Genomic DNA, 25,603 nt, shown 5'->3' on the forward strand with positions numbered 1-25,603 from the left:
CCGGTCCGCCGGCAGCCCCCATCCCCGGGCCTCATGCCACTGCTCTCCATCCTCACAGTTCAGCTATGGAGATGACAACCTGGCTCCCAACACCGCCAACGTCCAGATGACCTTCCTGCGCCTGCTGTCCACCGAGGGCTCTCAGAACATCACCTACCACTGCAAGAACAGCATTGCCTACCTGGACGAAGCTGCTGGCCACCTCAAGAAGGCTCTGCTCGTCCAGGGCTCAAACGACGTGGAGATCCGGGCTGAGGGCAACAGCAGGTTCACATACACCGTTCTGAAGGACGGCTGCACGGTGAGTCGGGCGGGCTGGGCCACCAGAGAGAGAGAGAGGGCTTCCTGGGGCACAGGGCTCAGGCTGGAGCAGGCGAAGGGCTGGTCCACAGTGGGCGTCATGGTCCTAAAGGGGCACGCGTGTAAGGGGCTGTATAGGGACGACACACCAGCGACAGCTGGGGGCGAGGAGCTTGTTGGTTCTGTCTCCTCCCCTCCCTCAACTCAGTGTGTCCAGTGACTTGTAGGAACAGTCATGCAATGTGTGGGGGCCTCTGCCCTTGCAGGTGGGGTGCTCACTGTAGGGGATGGGGAGGAGAAGGGCGGGGGGCACGGGAGGCCCTGCTGCTGAGAACTAGAGTCTGGAGTCGAGGTGGAGGTCAATCCGAAAGAGAACGAGAGCCCCCCCAGGGTGTTCTGCGCTTGGTGTTCTGTGATGCTTGGTTTTCCCGATCACAAGGCATCCACTGACTCTCCTCTTGTTCTTCCCTAGAAACACACCGGTAAGTGGGGCGAGACTGTGATTGAGTACCGGTCACAGAAGACCTCACGTCTCCCCATCATTGACATTGCACCCATGGACATAGGAGGGCCCGAGCAGGAATTCGGTGTGGACATAGGGCCTGTCTGCTTCTTGTAAAAACCCGAACCCAGAACCAACACAATCCATGGCAAACCCAAAGGACCCAAGTACTTTCCAATCCAAGTCACTCTAGGACTCTGCACTGAATGGCTGACCTGACCTGATGCCCATTCATCCCACCCTCTCACAGTTTGGACTTTGCTCCCCTCTCTAAGAGACCTGAACTGGGCAGACTGCAAAATAAAATCTCGGTGTTCTATTTATTTATTGTCTTCCTGTAAGACCTTTGGGTCAAGGCAGAGACAGGAAACTAACTGGTGTGAGTCAAACGCCCCCTGAGTGACTGCCCCCCAGCCCAGGCAAGAGGCCCCCTGCAGGTGCCGGCCGCAGGAACTGTGTGTGTCCTACACAATGGTGCTATTCTGTGTCAAACACCTCTGTATTTTTTAAAACGTCAATTGATATTAAAAACAAAAAAATTATTGGAAAGTACATACTGGCTTGTGCTTTGTGCTTTATTCTTTCTTTTCCACGAGTCCTGGATTCTGTGGGCAGGACAAAATGGCTGTCCTCAGGCCTTCTCTTGACTGAAGCCACACTGCCTGGTTTAGCCACCTCACACAAACGCCTTTTTTTGTAACCCCTGGCGCTGAGTGGATCCCAGGGGAGAACAAGAAACAGAGACCCAAGGTTTGGGAAGGGAGGCCCGAAGCGGAGGTGAGGGGGCTTGTTCTTGAGCATAAACCCGGGCACACCTCCAGGGCTGATTGTGCAAGAGGAGAGATGCGCTCTGAGCTCGGGTAGGGATTGGGGGGGCGGGCTGCATCCTGCTACTGGGGAGAGATCAAAGATGCTCCATGGGAGCTGGGGGGGTGCACGATGTGGAGAGAGGAGTAAATCCACAGAGGCCCATGATAAGTGCACATAATCAGACAATCTTGCTGACCTACTTATCTATGTCTTTCCCTAAGACTTTAGTTCAAGGAGAAGTGTTAGGGCTGCCTAAACACTCACCCCTTATTCCTTTCTCCTGGCCCCTATTCCTCACTTCCTGGGCTGGCACTTGAAGCTTCCACGGATGTCTTAACTGTGGGCTTATGAATGGACAGCCTTCCACTTCTTGCTTTTCAAAGACTTGTGTATGTGGGGCAAAACATGAGGAAGTGGACACCTTTTCCACTAGAAGGGGCTGGTGGATGACAAACTAAAGAGTACAATACAAACATAATTAGAAGAGCTCTGTCATAATTTCAACAACACTTGGGGAGCTAATGGGGGCAGTGTGGAGAGGTACATAGGTGCTTATGAAACTTCCTCAGACCACAGGAGGAGCTGATAGTCGAGTGTCAGCCACACTCGAAGCCCATCCTGCCCTTTGGCTCACTTCACTGGCCATGGTGGATCAGAGGTACTTGCTTACTCTACGATGGCTCAGTAGATCCTGATCATCAGCTCAGACCCTGGTAAGAGGAATCCCATGTGCACCAGGATATCAAGCTAATCTCCCGCAGCCCACCCATTTCCCAGGGACCCAGTTAAAACCTAGAAATAACAGCAACTGCTGCATAGGTAACTGATGAATGGCCCAGAAGGTGGAGCTCACGGGAAGAGAAGCAGCAGGACAGAAAGCCCCGCATCTGTGGCCAGATCAAAACCACCCTGGGTGGCAGTGCTGCAATGCAGTACGACTGCCCCCTTGTCTTAAACGGGGCCAGAGGCTTGCCACTGATTCCCATGATCCCTGATGCCCCCAGGAAAGGCAGGTCTCTCCTGGCACAATAACCTCTCAGATAACCTTTTGACCCCAGCAGGACTGGGTGAACAGACCTGGCTGACTAGCTGAAGTCCTCAGTCAGGTTACTGTCCCTTTCTGGAGCTTCCTCATCTCTATCAGAGTGTCCAGCCTCAAAAGGCTTTAGTTCTTGGCACTGCCTGGAACCCAGGAGTCTGACTCCAGTGAAGACTTACTCAAGATCCTGGGTACATCACAGACAAACTTCTAAAATAGTTTCCTCTTCTAAAGAAAAGAAGAAAGAGAATGACACTGGAGGTGGTGAAGAGTCTTACTTTAAAAGGCAAAGAATAAGGATTATTTTTGCCCGGAGAAATATTTCAGTTCAGTCACTCAGTTGTGTCCAACTCTTTGCGACCCCATGAATCGCAGCACGCCAGGCCTCCCTGTCCATCATCAACTCCCGAAGTTCACTCAGACTAACGTCCATCGAGTCGGTGATGCCATCCAGCCATCTCATCTTCTGTCATCCCCTTCTCCTCCTGCCCCAAATCCCTCCCAGCATCAGGGTCTTTTCCAATGAGTCAACTCTTTACATGGGGTGGCCAAAGTATTGGCGTTTCAGCTTTAGCATCAGTCCTTCCAAAGAACACCCAGGACTGATCTCCTTTAGAATGGACTGGTTGGATCTCCTTGCAGTCCAAGGGACTCTCAAGAGTCTTCTCCAACACCACAGTTCAAAAGCATCAATTCTCTGGCCCTCAGCTTTCTTCACAGTCCAACTCTCACATCTATACATGACCACAGGAAAAACCATAGGCTTGACTAGACGGACCTTTGTTGGCAAAGTAATGTCTCTGCTTTTGAATATGCTATCTAGGTTGGTCATAACTTTCCTCCCAAGGAGTAAGCGTCTTTTAATTTCATGGCTGCAATCATCATCTACAGTGATTTTGGGGCCCCCAAAAATAAAGTCTGCCACTATTTAGGACCCCTAGATTCATGTAGAACTTTTACAAATAGACCGATTCTTTCAATAATTTGTTTCACATCTGGGGCTAGAAACCCTAGCAGGACAGTTGACCTAGAGGTCTCAGGGACCCTACTTTGGGGTAACTAGTGTTGCAGAACAGATAGTGGAGGTATACTGTAGCCTGTAAGGGACCTGGTATTGTTGGCATATAATTGTGAATAGTGTTCTTGTGGTTTGGGACCTAACCAAACCTATAAGCTTTTACATAGCAAAGGAAACCACAAACAAAACAAAAAGACAGCTTATGGACTGAGAGTAAATACTTGCAAATGATGAAACTGACAAGGGCTTAAGTTCCAAATTACACAAACAGCTCATACAATTAAATAACAACAACAACAACACAACCCAACTGGAAAAATAGGCAGAAGACCTAAATAGATATTTCTCCAAAGAAGACATACATGTGCCCAATAGACACATGAAAAGATACTCAACATCATTATTAGAGAAATATAAGTCAAAACTACAAAGAGGTACCACCTCACACTGGTCAGAATGGCCACCATTAACAAGTCTACAAAGAATAAACGTGGAAGAGGGTGTGGAGAAAAGGGAACCCTCCTACACTGTTGGTGGGAACGTAAATTGGTACAGCCACTATGGAAGACATTATGCAAGTTCTTCAGAAAAATGGAAATAGAGTAGCAATTGATCCAGCAATCCCACTCCTGGGCAAATGGCCAGACAAAACTGTAACTCCAAAAGATACATGCACCCCTATGCTCACAGCAGCACTATTCACAGCAGCCAAGACACGGAAACGACCTACATGCCCATCAACAGATCAACGGATAAAGAAGGTGTGTGTGTGTGTGTATATATATATATATATATATATATATATATATATATATATATCACATGGAATACATGGAAATATTACTCAGCCATACAAAAGAACAAAATCATGCCATTTGCAGCAACACGGAGGGACCCAGAAATTAAATGAAGTAAGTCAGAAAGACAAATACCGTATATCACGTATATGTGGAGTCTAAGGTACAACACAAATGAACTTACTTACGAAACAGAAGACAAGACTCACAGACGTAGAAAACAGACTTGCGGGTGACAAGGAGGAGGGAAGGAGGGGGAAGGAACCATTGGATTAAGGTGCAAACAGTTACATATAGGATGGATAAACAATAAGGTTCTATGGCATAGCACAGGGAGCTAAAGTCAACATCCTGTGATCAAACATAATGGGAAAGAATATGAAAAAAAATATATATATATGTATATATTTAACTGAATCACTGTGCTGCACAGCAGAAATTAACACAAATAGTAAATCGACTATATTTTAACAAAATTTTAAAAAGCAATGCATTCCTTCCAAATCTCAATCCAGTACAAAGGTGACGGCAGTGACAGCTGAGCCAACCACTTCCTCTATTTGGGCGTTGCTAAGAGCAAATTCTATATGCATTCGTTCAAGTACTAACAGAGAGCATGACACAACTACTCAGAGCATCTCACAGTGCAGGATGGGATACTGAGGCTATAAAAAGACATGACAGTTTATAGTGTCCTTAGATCAGGCTTATTCCTTTATGTTTAAGAATGTAACTGCTCTCATTTGAATATTAGAGTTGCATTTAAAGACAATGTTGAGGTGCAGGAAATGCTACCGAGGCACATGGTCACAAAAAGTTACTCAAAACTGAAGTACCAATAGGAGTAGCTTTTTGAGAATCACGTGAAAAATATGCTGGAGGCTGTTTGGAAAATGGAAAAAGAAGAAATGAAGCAATATGAACATCTTCAAGTATTTAGGGCATGTTCTCAAAACTGGTGCACTTGTGCCTCCATACAAGTCATGTTTCATCGTTTACACAGAGAACAGTCATCACCATCATGTACATGCAGACCGTTCGACTCAGGTTAACAGGGAAACTCAGCTTTTGAGTTACACAGTCGTGGTCAGAATCAGCCAAACAGCCAGGAAATTTAGCCTCAGTCTGAAGACTCAGAGTGCAAAAATCATTAATACTGAAAATCAAGCTATGGGAATGGGGGCCAAAAAAACAGACCCCCAGCCACCACCTACTGCTGTTAGGTATTTCCTGAAGCACCAGAGCACATGAAGGAGCCAGAGCCTATCTTAGTGCAGCTCTGAAACCAGCTACTCAAGCTTCCCCCAGAGGCCCTGCCATCCTGGGGCTGGAGCCTGCTCGGCAGTGGCCCAGAGGATGGAGAAGTTCAAGAAACTTGCAACTTGACACCACGTCCTCTTAATCAGCAAGTTACTCTTCAGACGGTAAAGAATCTGCCTGCAGTGCGGGAGACCCAGGTTCGATCCCTGGGTTGGGAAGATCCTCTGGAGAAGGAAATGGCAACCACTCCAGTATTCTTGCCTGGAGAATCCCATGGACAGAGGATCCTGGTGGGCGATGGTCCATGGGGTCGCAAAGTCGGACAGGACTGAGCGACTAACACTACTATTCCTCCTCAGAGAAGCAGCTTCTCACTTCTCAGGCACCACTGCGCTACCTCTTCCAACCTCCAGGGGGCACTAAAACAGCGCTAGGACAGCCTGTCACCACCAGAGGCGGACGCACAAGAGCAAGGCTTCCCTGGCAGGAGGCTGCTTTCCGTGACAGGAGCTCACAACAGGGCTTCTCTTCCCTCCCCAACCTGTGCTGATCCACTGCGCAGGCAACTGTTCTACAGTCCCCCAGAGGTGCCCACTTGAGACATCCAGGAAATCAGAGGAGACACAGATCAATCAAAAGCAGGGTTTATTTTTTTTTTTTTTAACCAAACTCCCCAATCCATGTTCCAGCCAATGGATGGAGGATAAATTACAACCCACATAGACTCTTAGTAAAAACAATTTTAACTTTCTACAGAGAAAAAAAAAAAAAAAAGTTTTTTTTTTAAATAAAGTTCCTAGGCATTTGCAAACAGATGAAAAACTTTCACAGGTTGAATGTTCTGTGCTTTCTTCGTCAATATATTCAAATGCTCCCTCCCTGCTGCCTCTTCTGTGAAGAGGCCCCTTCTGCAGCTATACTGGCAGTCCTAGTTCCGTATCATTGTGTCGTCTGATAACCTAGAACCGTGGTAGGATTTCAATTTGTAACGGCACCCGCCCCCGCTCCCAAACAGCTGAAAAGATCTCAGCCAAACTCTTCAAACCTTCTTTGAGTGCCTGCTATTGGCTTGGCATCAGCTGGGCGCTAGGCAGTGGTCCTGCTGGTTCTGGGAAAGGCCAGTGGTGCTACGGGGAGGACGCTTCCTCCCAAGTGGCTGGGGACTGAGAGAACCAGTTTCTCCTCTGGTTCTACCACTTGGGGCAGGTACAGGGCTCAGGCCCTGGGAAGAGAAGCAGTGTCTCTTCTGACAGGTGCTGCCATGGAAGAACAGAGGGCAGTTTCTAAACGGCTGTGGAATTTACTCCACAATCCACATAGTGATGTGTCTCCAAGGAGCTCTGGGTCACGTGGCCAATGTACGAAATCTTCACTGAAGTTCTAGGGAAAAGGAAACCGAGAAGAATTAATTCTATTTCTGAGACAAATTAAGTAAGAGAGATTGCCCAAATAAATTCTTGCAAGCTCAGGCGGTAACAAACAGGTCTCAGATCCATGTCTTCATGGTTACACAACCAGGAAGTCAGAGGATCTTTTCATATCCCCAGAGACACTGTGCCCTGAGATGACCTTCTAAATAAATAGTTCTCAGCTGGGGACATTTTTACCCCACAGGGAACTTTTGGCAGTGTCTAGACATTTGGGGTTGTTACAGCTGAGCGGGGGAGGAGGTAAGCCTCTAGCAGGTAAGGGCCAGGGATGCGGTCAAACATCCTACAATGCACGGAACAGCCCCTCACAACAAAGAACCGTCTGGCCCAAAATGTCATCAGTGCCAAGGCTAAAAAACCCTGCTCTAAACCCTCATAGTTCAAATGTCTGCAGCAGACCCTTGTCACTTGCAAATTTAATTGTCATGGTTCTAAAAATAACCCTACAGGTCCATGACATGTCGTAATTTGCGTGGTCAGAGAGTAAGTCTGGCTGGATGCCCTGGGCTTACGCCTTGAGAAAGCTTTTCTCCTCTTTACCAGTCCCATGAGGATTCTAAAGTGATCACACAACTGGACCCCATCTCATGGAGAAAATTCTTTATCTAACTGCTTCCTGTGAGTCTGGTGACTGGTGACAGGGACCTGGACACTGCATCTCAAGGACAGCAAGGCTCTGCGGTGACTATGCCCACAGTGCATCCGGCATAACCTCTTTGCCTTGTGGGTCCCACAGGCTCTCTCGAGCAAAGCTGGCCAGCTCACGTGGCCCGCCAGTCCGGGCCCTGGGCACAAGGAAATGAGCAACATACCGAATGAAGACCACTATGTTGTGCGCTCCAATATAGGGTAGCGTGCAGAAGAAGCTGCCAAACAACAGACAGAGGAATGGTCAGTTTAGGTGAATCAGCAGGAATGCTGAGCTACCCTGTCAAACTGAGGAGCAGCCAGCCCCATCTGGGTGCTTCCCCTACCCCACACCCGCCCTCCTGGCCTAAGCACTGTCCCGGCTCACTGGTTCCAGGTCCCCACAGTGTCCTTCCAGCCTCCCACATCACTATCTTCTTGGTTTTTGTTTTTTTTTTTAATGCCCATCACAAAATGCTGGAGTTTGGAAATATTTCTAGTGACCTAATGTTCTCTTTTCAGAAATCTGAGCACTTGAGTCATATATCAAATACCACATCCTCCAAAAAAATCTCAAGATAGCAAACCCACAGGCTAAAAGGCTGGAACTTTAGGCAGGACCAGCTCCCCTCAACTGAGCTCAACTCTGAACCCCTTTCATCCCATAAAATGCACACATATAGAGAACACTGTCCTTACTACACATAGGAATATGGTCCTCCCATCTCGGCATTCACGGTAAAATTCACCTGAAAACAAGACACAGAATCAGTCTGTGGCCAGGCAAGCTTGACATAGAACGGTTCTATTACTAGCAACCCAAGAACCTGAGCACATTCTTGTATCACACATAAAATATTTCCCCCAGATTGTCACTAATCCTAAGGCCATGAGCCTCTAACAAAACTTCCCACCTCTTCCCTTTTGAGAGGTCAATGGGCCCCAGATCATCCTAAGGCCTCTTCTTGATTGTTGGTGAATTGTTTTTTCCTACATATTCTTGCTTCCGTAACACTTAATTCTTAGCTGATTTTTTTCCCCTAATATTTCATAACTACAGAGCCTGTCAGTTCTTCCTCATCAGCTAGTTCTTACCAGTAGAAATGAGGAGAGGGAGAGGAAAGGAGTGAGGCCACAGTGTTTCACAGCCCAGCGGGGCCAGGCTCCTAAAACCAGGCATACCAGGTGTTCGCTCCGAGGTGGAATGAGGGAGATGTTAGTCGTCATGTACGACCCAACCACGGTGTTCATGTACTGAACCTCACTGGACAGGCTGGTCACCGCCACAGAGTAGAAGTTGGAGTTTCTAATTTTCAGGGTGGCCTGCATCAGTGCAAGTGAGGGAACACAGTAAGTGTCCTGGGTACAAGACTTGCAGGTGCACGACCCAGGAAGGGCGGCCCTAATCTTACCGTGATGGCGAGGCTGACAAGGGACCTCTGCTCGTTAAATGTGACTTTCACCACTTTGATGCCATCGTCATCCACAAGGACTGAATGTGGAAACAGGAAGAAAACCACCAAACCAGACGCCAGGAGGCAGAGCAGGATAGAGAGAAGGACATACTGCTTCCTGCAAATGACAAAGCACACAACCAAGGCAGGGAGTCAGATATCAAGGCCCAACGAGTTGAGATAAAATGCAAATCCCGGAATGAGGAGGGGAGGGATGAGAAAGTGCACAGGGCCAGGAATCGCAAACCAGGCAAGAAGGCGTAGAGCGGGAGAAGCCTTTCAAAGCCCTCTGAATGCTGTCTGCAATCTGGGAAAAGAAGCTGATGAGAGGAGCTGTGTGGACACAAACATCTCTTCCCCTGCCAGGACACCCTCTTCTCCAATTCCTCCCAATTCAGCTCCTTCACTTGAGCCTCGGCCCTCAGAGTGTTTCTAGCTTCACGTTTCCTTCCCCAAACTGCGATGAGGGCAGAGACATCTTGCTTAAGCAAAAAGTATTAAAGGAAGTGGGGAATTTTACAAGAACAGATAACATTTTCAAAAACTGAACTGGCATTCATACACAGAAAAAGAGGACTAGGGACTGCTGCAGGTATTAACAGGCGAGACTCAGATGACTCACGTTCTCTGAGGACGCAACCGCTGATCGCTGTGAGGGATCAAAGCCACCAACTCATTAACTTGCTCTAAAAAAGAAACAATTGACAATTTTGGTAAAATAAATCCAACATGTGACAGTACTTTCCTTCACATACGCAGAAGCCTGCCACAACATATACTTGTCCGGGATTATTTGTTTCTAAGATTCCCGTTTCACATTTTGGGTCTCATGAACAAGAAACAAATAAATCTGTAGAGAGGGCTACAAATTACAAAACATCTATCGGTGCTGCCAGAGCGCTGACTCGGAAGCTGAGAAATCTAGGATCTCGGGACTTCCCTGAAGGTTCAGTGACTTAGACTGGGTGCTCCCAGCGCAGGGGGCCCAGGTTCTGCCCCTGGTCAGGGAACGAGATTCCACATGCCACAATTAAAGATGCTGCATGCCGCAACTGAGACCCGGAGCAACCAGATAAATATTAAGAAGAAGAAGAAATCTCAGATCTTGTTCTGGCTTTACCGCCTGGCCTTGAGCTGAGGCATGGTTATGAACTGCTGTCTAGCCTTAGGTAAGTCATTACCTCTCTAGGCCATTGTGTCCTCATCTATAATATGAAGGCTTTGGATTCAATGATTTCTAAGGTTTTTATCAGCTTTAAACCTCTGTGACCCTTCATCTAAACTGCTAAGACTTTTTGAGAGCCAACTGAGTGATAGATAATTCTGTACCCGATCCAGGCTCCAGTCTGGGGCATGCTTTTTCTCCCCTGACTTGACATTTTATTTTTTCAGACCTTAGGTTGTTAATGATTCACTATCTGCTTCCTTGAATAGAAGCTTCCAAGATGGTGTCTGTTCCTCCTCCCCCACAAAGCCATGCCAGGCCCTGAGTGTCAGCAATGAAGAAACGTAGGTCAAACTGCAGAATGTAGAGCAAACCACGTGTTCCAACCCAAGGAAACAACAAATAGAGGAGCGAAAGTGAAGAGAAGTAAGGCTTTCAAATATCGGGAAACCCAGAGAAGCTGTGGAACCTGCCCAAGTTTATCAATCCAGCGGAGCTGGCTCCTGCTCAGGGCATGGTCTATGACCGTGGCACTGCTGGAAGGAAAAAAGTCCAGTCTGGGAGAGGGGGAGTCATGTGGGCATCCTGGCACTCTCCTTGAGGAATCATCTTCTACCGTGATCACCAAAGACTCACCTGGAATGTAGCCTGTCCCCTGACACGTGAGACAGGTAATGCTATCTCGCCCGGTGAACTCCACATAGGGGAACTGAGCAATAGCCTCCTGCTGCTCCCGTTCGGCCAGAGAATCCTCAGTGTCATCTGCTTTCCGTCGCTTGCTGAAAGGCCGGTGAGCATAGATGGAATGAGGGGACCCCATGGCCAGGACGTGCGCCTTGTGTCATGTCCTAGGATGCAAAGAGGCAAGGGAGTGCGTGTTACTGGCTGTGCACCTCTATGAGAAAAGTGTAACACAAAAATGACCAAATTCCCTTCCCGAGTGTGGTCCCGAACACCTGCACAACTTCTAGCAGGCCCCTCATTTTCTACCAGGGCTCCCTAACCCACCACTCTCGACACACAGCCTGGGGGAACAGGGGCCGCATTCGCCAATCTGCCCAGCTCCTCATCGCCCCGGGCATCGGGGCAACCCAGCTCCTACGAACTCCAGGCTCACCCCTCCTGTCTGCTACTTGCAAACTCTGGGTCTTGCTGGGAAAAAACCTTCCCGGACAAACAACAAGCCCCAAATTAATAACAGGCCTCAGAGAGTCCCACTCTCTTCCGCCCCCAGCTCCAGGAGGCGGGCTCAGTTCACGCCCCTTGTCAAAAAGAGCGCTCCGAGCCCACCAGAGTCGCCCAGGCGGGAGCGAACGCCGAAGACCCCGACCTGCAGGACACGAACTCCCGGCAGCTCCTCTCCGGGCCGGACGTCGCTGCCACCCGCCGGATCCCGCAGGTTTACCTGCCTCTCGGGTGTTTAGAGCTGCACGCCCTCGGTGCGCATGCACTCGGTGCGCAAGCCGGCTCGGGACGCCGGCGTGAGCGCGCGTGCGCCCTTCGAAGCCCAGCTGGCGGCGCCGATAGAGGGCAGCAGAGAGGAGAGTGGGGCGGGGTGGGGAGCAGCGCCTCTGGGGGTTGAAGCTGGTGGACCGGTGGAGTTGCCCCGCGGTCGCCCAGAAACACCGGGAAAGGTTCCAGGGAAGGTTCGAATGAAGGTTCCAGATGAACAGAGAGGCGGAAGGCGCTGGCAGACAAAACCATTCTCAGCTAGTCTTTGAGCACAGGAGTTGTGAAGATGCTGAGAGTAGAAAGATGCATCGCTGAACCTGCCCTCAACCTGCTTCAGGGCGTCCCCAGCCCTAGAGACAGACAGAACAGACACACACACACACACATACACACACACACCATGCGCATGATGGGTTAGAGGACACTTTTTTAAGAGCGAGTTTCTCTGTAGAGACTGCCTGGTTGACCTTCGCCTGCCGCAGAAGCAGATGTTGCTGCTGCTGCTGCTGCTGCTGCTGCTAAGTCGCTTCAGTCGTGTCTGACTCTGTGCGACCCCGTGGACAGCAGCCCACCAGGCTCCTCTGTCCCTGGGATTCTCCAGGCAAGAATACTGGAGTGGGTTGCCATTTCCTTCTCCGAAGCAGACGTTAACCATATGAAATTATGAAGATGATGCTGGGGAGAGCAGAGATTCTGAACTGGGGGCATGCCCTGCAATGGGGAGTGAAAATAGCGACCTGTGAGCTCCGTGCCGCCTCCATCCCTCTCGTCTCCTTCTCTTGTGAGGAAGGCTGATGTCCCTGCTGCTCTCTAGCCACCTGCCAACTACTGGTCACAGTCAGCCCACAGAACATTTAGAGTGAGAAATGTTAAAGAAAAACACTGAGGGGCACACTGAAGACAGTAAGGCAGACTTTATTCAAGGGGGGGATACAGTGATAGGTGTAGGACTGCTGCTACCAGTGGGGTCTTGCCATGGGGCAGAGAGATTGGGCTCAAGTCTGAATACAGCAGGGCAAGTGGGAACTTAGAGCCAAGGAGCAGGTGAGGGTCAATGGATGGAAAATTACTAAGAGACAGCATCATGGGTAAGGGGAATCCTGGCCAAACAGACCTAACAGGATTCTTGCTAAAGACAGGCCATGGTGATTAGACATCACCTGGGGGCTGGAGGAGGACAAGGAATCCAATCAGATATGGAAGGTGATCCAATTTTGAGGGCCTGGGATTCCTGCTAAGGTGACTTATCAGGTGGTGTTGGTTTAGATGCTAAGTCATGTCTGACTCTTGCAACCCCATGGACTATAGCCTGCTAGGCTCCTCCGTCCATGGGATTCTCCAGGCAAGAATACTGGAGTGGGTTGCCATTTCCTTCTCCAGAGGATCTTCCTGACCTGGGAACTGAACCCGTGTCTTCTGCATTTCAGGCAGATTCTTTACTGACTGAGCTATGAAGGAAGCCCTGATTTATCAGGGTTCATGCTAAAACTGGATTTTATAATAAGTGCACAGATGGACCTGGGAAAAGATTCAGGAACCTGACCAAGCAACAAGGAGCCATTGCTCCTCTTTTTCCATTTCTGGCCCACACCTTCTCCTTCATGAAATTGTTCTTCACTTCTCTCCTTCCAAGCTCTACACCGGTTTACATTCCTTGTTTACACAATTCTGATTTCGTTGGAGGTAGCAGTATGTTCAGTGAAAAATACATTTCCCCGCCTTACTTGCCATGTGACACAGTTTGAGTCAGTGAGATGCGTGAGACCTCCAGGAAAGCTCCTTATAAGGGATGAAGATTCAACTGGTACTTTGACTTTATTCTTCCTGTTTGGAGTTTGGACTTGATGTTGGAGATGGGGCAGCCATCTCTTCTGCCCATGAGGGAAGAAGTGTGCGCTAAGGAAGGCTGCGTAGAGGGATTAAAAGAGCTCAGGTGGCTGATGACATTTGGACTACCTTCCTTCTGACTTTTCATTACATGAAAAAAATAACCACCCCCACCTCTACAGATTGTGGTGTGTGTGTGTATGTCTTTCTCATAGTGGGGTGCAGTCTTAAAAGATACAGACATGGAGCTGGTTGAGGTGAAAGCCTCGATTTTCACAAGGCAGTCTGACTGCTTTACCCAAACACCATGTAGGCCACCCTTAGGCTTCTATCGTCTTCTAACATCTGCCCTCAGGTCACAGGCCTTTAGAGAGAGGGAGGCCCTTTGCCTGTCTGAGGCCCATCTTCCAAGTTCAGTTTTCCTATCTGAAGACCGCCTTTCACAGGGAATTCACCTGGGGCATCTGAAGCGCCCATCCTTCAGTCACATGGGGCCTCACTTTGTGGCTTCTCTGGAAGCCTGCCAAGGGCAAGCGGCAGTGAGCCTAATGCCCGCGCTATGGACGGACACTGCCGAGGGAATCCAGGCTGTCCTAGGAGCAGGGAGGGTGAGGAAGGTAGCAGAAGAGAAGGTCAGGGGGAGATTGAGGGCTGTGGATGCTTCGTAAAGGAAGGGAGACAGGCTAAGGGCTTGGGCCCATGTGAGGAAACCGGTGCTCAGGTTGCTGGGGAATAGAAAGGGGGTCTGGGGGGCTAACCAGCAGAGCCCCTGAGGCTTTCTGACAGTCTGTTGTCTGGGACAGACTGTACCCTCCTATTCCTCCTTGTCTCCCCAGCACCCAGCTCAAAGCCGGGTGTGTGGTAGGCCCTCAATAAATGCCTGCGGAATGACCTCACCTGGAGCCTGGCCTGCACTGCCTGGGGGAGCAGTCTCAGCATCCGCCGCAGCCATCCGGGTGGCTGTTTTAATTGGGCAGCACATTCCTGAAGAGCCACCCATCACTTCTCACCTGTGCCTGGCTTCCAAGGTTGTCTGAGTATCCGGTTATGAGCAGTGAGGTTACGGCAGACGTGAGCTCACCGGGGCTCTTGGTGGTGTCGGGGGAGGGCGCGGAGTGGAGTGGGACCAACCAGAGATCCCTGCCCCCCCAGTCCCTTGGTTTCTCCATGTGCATCACATACCCCTGCCCCACAGGCTGAGGGGAGTCATGCGTCGAGTGGCTGCGGTCCTGAAAGGCCTTGCGCAGGAGGAAAGTGAGCGCTTAAAGCTGGCGGAGTTCTTCAGGGTCTTTCTTCATCCTGTGCCCTTTGTTAATTCACACAGTGGAGACAACTTACCGTTGTTGTTTAGTCACTAAGTCCTGTTTGACTCTGTGACCCCATAGACTGTAGTCCACCAGGCTTCTCTGTCCATGGGATTTCCCAGGTGAGAATACTGGAGCGGGTTGCCATTCCCTTCTCCAGGGGATCTTCCTGACCCAGGGATGGAGCACGCATCTCCTGCATTACAGGTGGGTTCTTTACTGCTGAACCACCAGGAAAGTCCAAAGAAAATTTGCTTGCTGTTAAAAATACAGACCGGAACCAGACATGCCGTTGCCTTGTTCCGTATACATTCCAAAGAGATTTGGGGACTCACTAGAGTGTAGAGAGAGGCTGCTGCAGACACTGTGGCCACAGGCAGATTTAAGGGGCACACACCCGTTTAACTTAAGGATTCTGCGTTTATTCCAGCTCAGAGATTTCAGTGTGCAGAGCTCTGGTGCATGTGTTGTTCAGATAAAGAGAAATAATAGGCCCTGCCCTCCAAGATTCCAGGTCCAGTTCTAGTGAAACGGAGCAGGACTGTATGGTCTTTGTCCTGCCCCCCATATCCTCTGCCTGCCTTTTGCCTGTGGAAAACTTTAGTCAAAAAATAAGTTCAATCAGAGAAGTGAGAAATGCTGGAACAAAGGAAAACAATCAAAGGAACCTAAATAATAATAATGTGCTCCTTAAGCATAGTCAAGGACCTTTAGTTCTTTCTCAAGGGCTATAGATAATATTCTGAGCTGTCTTATATATACCAAAACCCCAGATGGAGAAGATAACTCCATGATGACCAGACTGTACCCAGGACATGAGCTGCCATAATTCTAAGAACTGACCACAAAGAAACGGGAACAAACTGACCCTGGAACTGAAGATTAACTGTGCCTAAAACAATCAAGATGATGCTGGTCAGACCACTGATGACCAATTTAAAGATGACTCTTAGAGACGACTGTGCTACTTCTGCACATAGCCCCCACCCCCCCACCCCACCCCCCCGTCTATAAAAGCTCTCACCCCCTGCTTGTTGGGGGCAGTGGCAGGGGGGCAGTCGGCCTTGGACAGACATCTACAACCTTCCCCTTGCCCAACCCTCAGTTGCCAGCATCTGAAATAAAGCAAACTGTCCTTTCTGCCAACCTGGCCTGTTTATTGGCTTTTGAGCGATGAGCAGCTGGATCCACCATACAAATTCCTTTCGGTAACGCTAGGAAGGTCTAGAGGGAGAAGAGGGAGAAGATGGTCCCTTGCCTTTAAGAACCTCTTCTAGCAGTGGAGCATTTTGCTACTTACCTGGCACTTATTTAGATGGGAAGCAGCTGTTATTTCCATTTTAGGCTGAGTCCGGGAGGCTGCCTGCCCTAGCCGTAGTGGTAAGGTCAGAACTGGATCAAGAGTGTTCAGCTATACTTTACTGTGCTATATCCTATGAAGAATGGTCACAGGAAGTAGGTTTACAGGCCTGTTCTAGGAAGAGAAGTGACCCAGAGGGTGCTTGTATGCAAAAGGGATCTGGGGGCGAGGGGGCTTCCCTGTGTGCTGAGCCCACAGCAGCTGGAGGCAGGGAGCTCTGCCTAGAGAGCTCTTCCCACCTTGATGGGAAGACAGTGGGGATGCAGGGGCTTGTGCATTCAAGGAACTGATAATTTACCACACACCACTGAAGGTCAGCGAGGCCAGGGTCTTCTCAGCTCCATCCCCAAGGGCACAGAGGAGGCTGACTGTGGGACCCACGCTCACCTGGCTCAGGGGTGCACCCTGGGACAGCCAATGGTGTTCTGAGTGCTGTCTGCATGGGAGGTATGAGCCTTCCTCCAGAAACCCAGGTGGACAAAAGATATCCTATTGAGGCAGGAGATAAATGGGCCCAGGGTAGGTATTTACAGCTAGTTTCCTGTGTACATTTCCTGAGGAAGGAGCAGGTGGGCTCAGGGCTAGATATTTACAATCAGCCTCCTGTTTGCACTTAGAAATAAGCAACAAAAACAGGTCGAATAGCCAGGCTTTGTCTCTTGAGGACACTTGAAGATAACAGCTATGGCAGGGATGGAGAGAGGCTAAGCCCTACCTGAGTAGAAGATCAAGAGGTCACATATTTCTCATTCTTGGGGCAGTGGAGACACTGCACACGTGTGGAGAGGCTCCTTGGCCGTCGAGAAGGAAGGGTATCATCTCAGAACAAGTGATGCCGAGGTCCCTCTATAGGACTCTGGGCTGAAATCTATCTTGGAAAAAAGTTGTGCATGCGTGTTGGGAAGGGTCCTAGGGCAGGTCAGGAAAAAGAAATCAGGTAATTGGCCAAAGATAAGCAAAGACTCCCCATATAAATGACTTAACCACCTCTTTACCGCTCTCCTTCTCAAAGAGAGGACGCCCAACCTCTCTCTCTGGGTGTGTATCTCTGTGTTGCTTCTGTCTTAACTCAACAAGCTGTTTCTTGTGTACTCTCCCATTTGTTGTGCTGTGTCTCTAATAATACACTTTTAATCTATTTTTACAGTTTTTGCCTCCTTGAGCAATGCACTTTTCAATGGAGGCAAGGGCCAGGGGAATTTTGCTTCTAGTCTCTAGCCCCTGCTGTATTGTGGCTAGGATTCCTCGTTTTCATCCAGGCTGCCCAGGTTCAATTCCTGGGCAGGGAACTAAGATCTCACTTCAAGCTACTACTCACTGCTGCTGCTTCTGCAAGATCACTATTAAAAAAGGGGGCTGGGGAACCAACCTAAATCTAACTCGGAGACCCAGACTGGCGCGGAATTTAATCTCCTTGGTCATCAAGGCTTCTTCTCTTCCCCAAGATGTCTTAAGAGCCCCACAGATTTGCTTCTTAGAGTCAGGAAGCAGGGGCAGGAAGGGCCTCTCACACTCGGCCCACCGTGGCATGCTTTCTCCTCCTCATCCAGCACTCCACAGGCCTCTGATTTGGGGGCTGTTAGTGCTTTCTCGGGGTCTGGGAATCATTGCTCTGCCTGGCACAGCTGATGCCCAGGGTTCAGCATGCCCAGTGCACAGGGTAGACCCAGGGCAGGGGTCTCAGAGCCTCACAGCCTTGTCAGTGGGCTTGCTTGCAGGCGGTCCTTTCAAAACCTATTGATGTCACTTCGGGGGCTCTGAAGAGCTCTGGTACCATAGTCCTTTATGCCTCGGTGCAGAAAAGAATTCAGCGAGAGCAATGTGGTAGGTAAGAAGTGATTTATTAGAATAGGATGTTTGTCAGGCTTACAAACAGGCAAGCGAGAAATGCTGTGTCCCAATAATTCACTGGGCTACAGTTTTATAATCAAAGGAAAAGTTGGGGGGTTTGGGGCAGGGTGGAGAACGGCCTTCTTTGTCTTTCTTGAGCAGACGGCACGTTTCCATCATCAGTTCCTCCCCTGGTCAGGCAGGGACATTTACTTGTCCCTGTATGGTCAGGCCAGGACTGTCCATATAGCACTTTGGAGAAATATTTTCAGGTTTCAGTACAATGAGGGTTTTTTATTTTGAAAAGTCACCTTTCCATAAATGATTGCTTTTTGTGTGCACAGAACCTGTCCTAGGGATCATTAACTTATTGAGCTCACTGAGCAGGATGTGGGTCTCTCGCCACCTTTGTTTATTGTTTGGGGGCATGTCCCATGCTTCTGTTGTATGGTTTTGTTGCTAAGCAAGCCTGCTTGGTTTTGTGGTTAAGCAAACCTGCTTTTTTGAGTAATCATTAACTTATCAGGGTCTCCCATATTTTTCTACTTACAATCCCTTAATGGGATTCATGGACTTCCCAGGTGGCACAGTGGTTAAAAATCCTGCCAGTGCGGGAGACGCAGGAGATGCGGGGTTGATCCCTGAGTGGGGACAGTCCCCTGGAGAAGTGTCACACGAGTGTACGTTCCTCGGTTTTTGTCTCGTCACAACAAAGATTCGGAGTGATGGACATTAAAGCCCCCTAGGTGTGTCACAGCTCTTGGGTCTTGGATAGACCATGTTATAGCTCTTAGGTCTCGAATGGACCATGTTATAGCTCTTAGACAAATCAGTGTTATAGCTCAGTGTTACAGCTCTATTTTATTTAGAAGATAGCAGGAAAATCCATCTTTGAGGCATGAGGACACGTTGATCCAAAGACAAGAGAAGAGCGCCCCAGCGTGCGGGGTGGGGGTGGGAAGAGAGAGAGAGAGCTGGCTTTGGCTCCTCTATTTATACGTTTCTCTCTCCCTGGGCCTGTCCTATGGAAATTGGGCAGCCAAGAGTGTTGTTTGTTTTACCTGAGGTCCTCATTCCGGTCCTCGGACCTTCTTTTGCTCTATTTTCGCAGGCTTTTCCCTTCCTTGTCTTTTAGCCAATGCCATTTTGGACTCCTTTTCCCTATTCTACCTACCTAACAGAAGAAAACAGCAACCCACTCCAGTATTCATGCCTGGGAAATTCCACGGATAAAGGAGCAAAGAGTCAGAGACGGCTGAGCACACACGCAGCCAGGCAGTGGGGTTAACTGATCACCTATTTTGTCCCTTCATTCTGTCCCTATCACTTTCCCCAACTGATGCAGGCTCCAGCTCTCCCTGCCCTCCCCTTGTTTTTCCTTTCTCTCTCCCAACAGCACCACAGGGACACCTAGTATTATCTCTCTCAGCTCAATCACTGAGCCACTGATGAAAGACAGATTAAGGAATAGTCTTAAAGCAGTCTTTTAAGAAAGCTTCTACCCCACAGAAATCAAAGAGCCCCAAAGGGCTGATATCTAAATGGAACAGGGGACAGAAATACAGGGAAAACCAAAACACAAACGGACATCTTAAAAGGCACACAAAGCTAGACTCTCTTGTAGGGGGACTTGCAGATGAAGGAGACAAATGCCCGCCCCTGAAGCCTATTGACAACTGTCCCCGGGGTCTATGTAATGGCTGTGGGGGCCTTGATCCTTATAACTGCCAAAGTCCCTCCACTGACGATGACCTGAGATGAGCACTCTCTAAGTCACATTGATGTGTGTGCTATCCACACGTAATGTAAACTCCATGGCCCTCCCTCCCCTCTGGGAATTGACACCCCTAAGCAACGCCACCCCCTAAGAAAGTGATAGGAATAAGGAAGCCCCAGAGAGAGCCTGAGGGCAGGAGGCAGAGATGGACTCCAAGAGGTCCTTAGAGAAACAAAATCCACATCCAACCCCATCCTGAAAGCCAACTGTCTGAAAAAGCTCTGGGTGTCTTCCCTCCTGTCGACTTAAAAAATTATCACAACCTAAAAGTTATGACTTTATTATATGCTTTATTCGGTGGGGATTTTTAGGACTCAAAACCCAGGAGGCAGCATCTCAAGTAACCCTGAGAGAACTGCTCCAAGGAGGCAAGGGGAGGAGACAGATCATATAGAAGTTTTGCTAAGGATTGGTAGTTTGGACTTCAGAAGATTATTGTTAATTGAAGAAAATCAGATATCCCAAGTTAAGGAAATTAGTGCTTTTCTAAGTATGGGAGGATGCAAGAGTCTGGGCTCACTGAAATTCATTTCATATGCATCCCAGCTATCCTGGGCCAGGATCCTCTGTTTTTTCACATCCTGAGCTCCCTTGGGGCTCACCGTAGGGAGTGTCTGCAGTCCTGATGTCTGCAGGATCACAGGGATTCTCCTCCTTCCTGAGTGCCCTTAGGGCTCTCGCCAGTCACATTGGAGGGCTGCGACTGCTGACGACTATGACATCCTTGCTTACTGATAGGGCAGGAAGTGCTCCATTTCTCACTCCTCATCCCTCTATGGTTGGTGGTTGGATTCAGTCCTCCACATCTGTTGCCTAAGCAGTTGTAATAGCCTGCCTAGGAGGCTTTCTGACTTCAAAAAACATGATCGTTTACTGAGTGTCTATTATGTGTCCAGCACGGGGGTAGGCGCTACCCACACAGTCTCATCTGGTCCCCTCAACAGCTCTGCCGATGGGGCATCATTACTGCCTTTGATGGATGAGGAGTCTGCAGCTTGGAGAAGTGAATCCATGTCACCCAGCTGGAGTACACGAGCCCCTGGTGCTTGCTCTTATAGCCCACATTCCATTGGTCTAGTGGTCCTTTTCTAAATAAAATGCAGGGACTTCTCTGGTGGTCCAATGACTAAGACTCTATACTCCCAATGCAAGGGGCGTGGGTTCAGTCCCTAGCCAGGGAACTGGATTCCACATGTAGCAACTAAGACTCCGCATACTGCAACTAAAAATCGCACATGGTGCAACTAAGATCAAAGATCCTACATTGCCGCAACTAAGACCTGGCACATCCTAATTAATTAATTACCATAAATAAGACGCGAACGTGGTGGTATCATCTTGTCTCTTAAAACCTTCGGTGGCTCCTCACAGGCTGCAGGAAGAGACCCAAACCCCTTCCACAGCTTGCAAGGCCCTTCCATTCTCCTGCTGCCCTCTTCCCTCTAACCGCACGCTCTGACCACAGCAGGCTATTTGTAGCTCCCTAAACATGCCGGGACTCTATGTGCTCGCTAGTTCTGCCCTCTTTGTGTGGGATAATCTTTCCTCCCTGCCCCACCCAATCCACACCCTTTGTCCTACTCCCGGAGAGATCCCACACAGCCACCCAAGCCCAGCCCAGATGTCACTCTGAGGTCTTCTCCTGCCGCCCCCGTGCACACGCTGCTCGGCGTCAGCGCTGCTGTCTTCACATCCGTCTCTTCTCTAGCGCCTGCGCTTTCTCCATTATAACCCTCTGTTAACCAGGCTGAATGTCCTGTTAGACTGTCAATTCCGTGTGGGGAGAGGTGGCGTCTCTGGCGCCTGGAGGAGAGCCTGGCGGAGAGTAGAAGCTCCGCAGCTGTGTGTAGGATGAGGGAACGACTTAAGTGAGTACAAGGTGAGCACCTCAGGACAAGCACAGTGTCACAGTCACAGGACACGGTATGCATCCCCATCTCACGGCAGGTGCCCAGCCCCCAGTGGACGTGCAGTCAAGGGTGAGTGAATGAAGGTGAGGAGAGGAGAGAGGATGGAGCGAGGAGAGAAAAGGGAAGGTTGGATTCACAAAGCAGTTGCAGGCATAGGCACTACTTTGTTCCTTCCACCAGGGGGCGCAAGAGGCCCAGGAGCCTGGCCCTCGGTTCTTGAGGATCAGCCTTAACACCGGCAGAGGTTTGGGGTTGTTTGCTTCCACAGAAGAAGGAGAAAGCAATGGCACCCTACTCCAGTCCTCTTGCCTGGCAAATCCCATGGACGGAGGAGCCTGGTAGGCTGCAGTCCATGGGGTCGCTAGGAGTCGGACACGACTGAGCGACTTCACTTTCACTTTTCACTTTCCTGCATTGGAGAAGGAAATGGCAACCCTCTCCAGCGTTCTTGCCTGGAGAATCCCAGGGACGCGGGAGCCTGGTGGGCTGCCGTTTATGGGGTCGCGCAGAGTCGGACATGACTGAAGCAATTTGGCAGCAGCAGCAGCAGCAGCAGCAGCTTCCACAGAAGGATTCAGGAGGAGCCAGGATCCGAGGAGGGGAGTCCACCCAAAGCTGAAGTGCCTCAGCAACAGGCCTGGCACTGACCGGGCCTGGCCTGCCTGGTGGGACCAGAAGGAGCCAGCTGCCCATCCTGGGATCTCCGTGCACCCAGGCGAGGCCCACCTTGGGACAGGTAGGTCCTTGCAACTGGAGTCGAGCTGGCCCAGAGCTGAGAAAGGACTCAGAGCCCTCCACTGCATGGGCCTGGGGCAGGTGGTTTTCACAGATTCCCGGACAGGAGGCAGTTCTTTAGAATTCACAGCTTTGTCTTCGCACTTCTCCTGTGCTAGTAAAGGCCAGCCTTGCAGGGACTTGGGGCAGAGACAATGAGGAACAAAACACAGTCATTGCCCTCCGGGTGCTCCCTCCCTCCCTGTGAAGCCCTGCACCTGAGTGTGACCTTGGGCACCGCCTTTAACCCTTTCTGGGCCTCAGCTTCCTGATATATTGTTCAGTCACTAAGTCGTGTCTAACTGCAGCACACCAGGCTTCCCTGTCCTTCACCACCTCTGGAGTTTGCTCAGACTCACGTCCACTGAGTCAGTGATGCCATCCAACCATATGTAGCATTGTTTAAATGATGAAATGAGCTAATCCATGAGACATTTCTAGATTACTGTGCATCAGGCAATAAGCATTCAGTAAACGGCAGCTATTATCAGATATTACGGTGATGGTGATTCAGTACCAACAAGCTCTTAGAAGCTTACATGGAAGGCGCGCGGGAGACTGGCCAATGCCGCCAGCTTTGAATTAGCCTTGAGCATCCACCCAGCTGGTCTTTCCATGGCAAGCCTTAGGGATGGAGAAGAGAGATGAGTACTCTGTGCTCACGAGGCCTTCAGTCCTGAAACACAACACACCAAACAGATCCAGAGAGAAAACTGAGGCTCAGACCCCGTGACTGGAAGAGGCCTCAGAGATAAGTGGAGGCAAGGCAGAGAGAAGGGGTGTCCAGCCCAGGGACCTGCCACCCTATCTCTTGGGGTCCTGAGGCCACATGGCTGCATGGGCACAAGATAGCTTGGTGACTTTGGTCTAAATTAAATGCCACCAAACATTTGTGTTATAGAGAATTTTTAGTAGTTTTGGCCTCTCACCCACCCTTGTGAACAGGTGTGCAAGGGGACCAGTACAAACAGGAAGGGTGAGAGGATTGGATGGGAGGTGTCAGAGGGAGGCGAGAACGCAGCCTGGGATGCTGGAGAGACGGAGGGTGAATCCAGACCGTGGTCACTGTGGCCGGGCCTCGGTTCAGCTATGCATTCTTTCTCTCTGGGCACTGGGCAGGAGTGGGGGTGGCCTCTCGAGTGGTGGGGGTCATATGCTGGGAGTTGGGTCCCCTGCGTCCCGTTTCTGTCTGCTCTTGCCTCAGCTTTCTCTGCTCTATACCTTCTGCCCCTGCCACTGAGAAAGGCCCAAAGTCCCCACTCTCCTTCCAGAAGTGGTGCTTGTGCGACCTCCTGCACGAAGCCCTCCTTGATTCTGACCCTCTGCGGGGGACCATCTCTGAATCTTCATGTTAGCTTGTTTATACTGTCTCATGGGGTTCTTGCCTTGCCTTTGCACGTACAGAGGTGGCAGAGTACAGCACTGAGAGCATGGATTCTTGGCTCCCTGGGCCAAGATTCTGGCTCTAGCCTTTATAGTGCTATGGTGGGTGGAAGTTTCCTAACTTCTGTGTGCCTCGGTTTTCTCCTCTACAAGATGAGGAGAACAGCAGTACCTTCTGCACAGGGCTGATAGGACTTTAACATTTCATGTAAATATTTGGCCGTGTTGGGTCTTGGCACCTGTGCCTGGGTTTTCTCTAGCTGCAGTGAGCAGGCTTCTCCTTGTGGTGGCTTCTCTTGTTGTGGAGCAGGCCCTCAGCGGCTGCGGCCCTCGGGCTCAGCAGCTGTGGCTCGTGGGCCCTAGGGTGTGCAGGGTTCAGTAGTTGCTGCTCGCAGGCTCAGTAGCTGGGGTGCATGGGCTTTGCTGCCTTGTGGCATGTGGACTCTTCCAAGACCAGGAATCGAACCCATGTCCCCAGCATTGGCAGGTGGGTTCTCAGTCACTGGACCACCAGGGAAGCCCTGATAGGGCTGGGAGCCACATTTGTAAAAGTACTTAGGCCTGGACCTCGAACGCAGGAAACGCTCTCTAAGCGTACGCTCTTGTTGTCACTGGAGGGCCTGTGCCTTACCCCCTCCTGAAGCCTGTTGCTCCTCAAGGAGAGGTCCCTTTACTTAAGCTGATTTGTGTCCCTTCAGGGCCCCAGCCCAGGGCCCGGCCACCACGAGTCTTCACTGACCTTGTGTGGAATGGTGATGGGACCCGAGGGCCCTCTTGCCTGGTCTCCTGTCCCTCTGGGGCCCCCAGAGAGCCGGGCTGCCTCCGTGGCTGAGGCCCTGCCTCCCACAACCCCGCCTGAGCTCCGGCAATTTTCCCGGGCAGCTCCCACGTTCTGGACTAACTTTAGGGTTGGTTTCCAGCTGTGGTTGGATTTTTCTGTTTGAAAAATATTTTAAGCAGCTGGTGGGGAAGGGGTGGAGAGGTGGGAAAAGAATAATAAATAAGGTCATGAAAGGAAGATTGTCTACATGGTTTGGAGTGGCCTCTGCCTCCAGCATGGTCTCTGGGCTGTGCCAAGGACTGGGGAGCTTCAGGTGATTGGGGGTGGGGAGGGGACATCCTGGTGGCTTTACAGGCTGACGAGAAAGACTCTCTCTACCCTTCGCAAGCACCTCCTGTTCCTGCTTTCACGTTACTCCCTGCACAGGTTCTGACGGTGCAAGAAAGGAACAGATGGGGAAGAGCTAGTTCTGCAGCAGGCAGGCTTGAGGTTAGACCCCAAGAAGAACGTAGTATCAGAATTCATCCCAGAAACCCACTCTTACGTCACTCAAGGCTCTGTTTTCCTCCAGAACTCAACTTCCTTCTTAGCTCTTATTACACAAGACCTCAGACAGCCCCCCACCCCATTGCTCTTCATTCCCCTAACAACAGAAGTTCCATCTGCCTGCACCCCAGTTTCATCAGCTTCCTCTTCCCTTTCAGCTCGGCTCTACCACTGAGGCCCTTGGGCTCTCTTCACCTTGTTGGGGGCGGGGGGGGGGTTGCTGTGAGGTGGGGAGACCTCCCAGAGGAGCCAGCAAA

At 50.2% G+C, this 25,603-nt stretch overlaps 3 protein-coding genes across 8 annotated transcripts in view; 2 read left to right on the forward strand and 1 right to left on the reverse strand.

Moving 5' to 3' along the window:
- The window catches only part of COL2A1 (collagen type II alpha 1 chain), a 30,257-nt gene extending 28,903 nt beyond the window's left edge, over positions 1–1,354 (forward strand). For all 3 annotated transcript variants that reach the window (XM_042246797.2, XM_042246798.2, XM_042246799.2), the window contains 2 exons: positions 59–301; positions 773–1,354. In XM_042246797.2, the coding sequence (XP_042102731.1) occupies positions 59–301; positions 773–919 (390 nt within the window). In that variant the 3' untranslated portion in view covers positions 920–1,354. The remainder of the gene's footprint in view (positions 1–58; positions 302–772) is intronic.
- Positions 1,355–6,354: 5,000 nt separating this feature from the next.
- Positions 6,355–11,880, reverse strand: TMEM106C (transmembrane protein 106C). Of its 3 annotated transcripts, none has more exons than XM_042246800.1 (8): positions 11,808–11,880; positions 11,039–11,250; positions 9,860–9,923; positions 9,196–9,355; positions 8,966–9,106; positions 8,483–8,532; positions 7,969–8,022; positions 6,355–7,106 (listed from the first exon to the last, which is right to left on the reverse strand). In XM_042246800.1, exons 2-8 carry the CDS (start codon positions 11,220–11,222, stop codon positions 7,010–7,012), a joined length of 750 nt encoding a protein of 249 aa, XP_042102734.1. In that variant the 5' UTR covers positions 11,223–11,250; positions 11,808–11,880; the 3' UTR covers positions 6,355–7,009. The 3 variants fall into 3 exon arrangements, with proteins under 3 accessions (XP_042102734.1, XP_004006458.3, XP_060270064.1); XM_004006409.4 differs by having other exon boundaries at positions 11,733–11,880; XM_060414081.1 differs by lacking the exon at positions 11,808–11,880 and adding an exon at positions 11,520–11,595.
- A 10,200-nt stretch (positions 11,881–22,080) lies between these two features.
- VDR (vitamin D receptor) overlaps positions 22,081–25,603 on the forward strand; it is a 106,470-nt gene continuing 102,947 nt past the window's right edge. For both annotated transcript variants that reach the window (XM_060412687.1, XM_042246802.2), the window contains exon 1: positions 22,081–22,598. The gene's annotated coding sequence lies outside the window, so the exon portion shown is untranslated. The remainder of the gene's footprint in view (positions 22,599–25,603) is intronic.

This window comes from Ovis aries, chromosome 3 (assembly GCF_016772045.2).
Source record: "Ovis aries strain OAR_USU_Benz2616 breed Rambouillet chromosome 3, ARS-UI_Ramb_v3.0, whole genome shotgun sequence".
In the NCBI taxonomy this organism is placed as follows: Eukaryota; Metazoa; Chordata; class Mammalia; order Artiodactyla; family Bovidae; genus Ovis; species Ovis aries.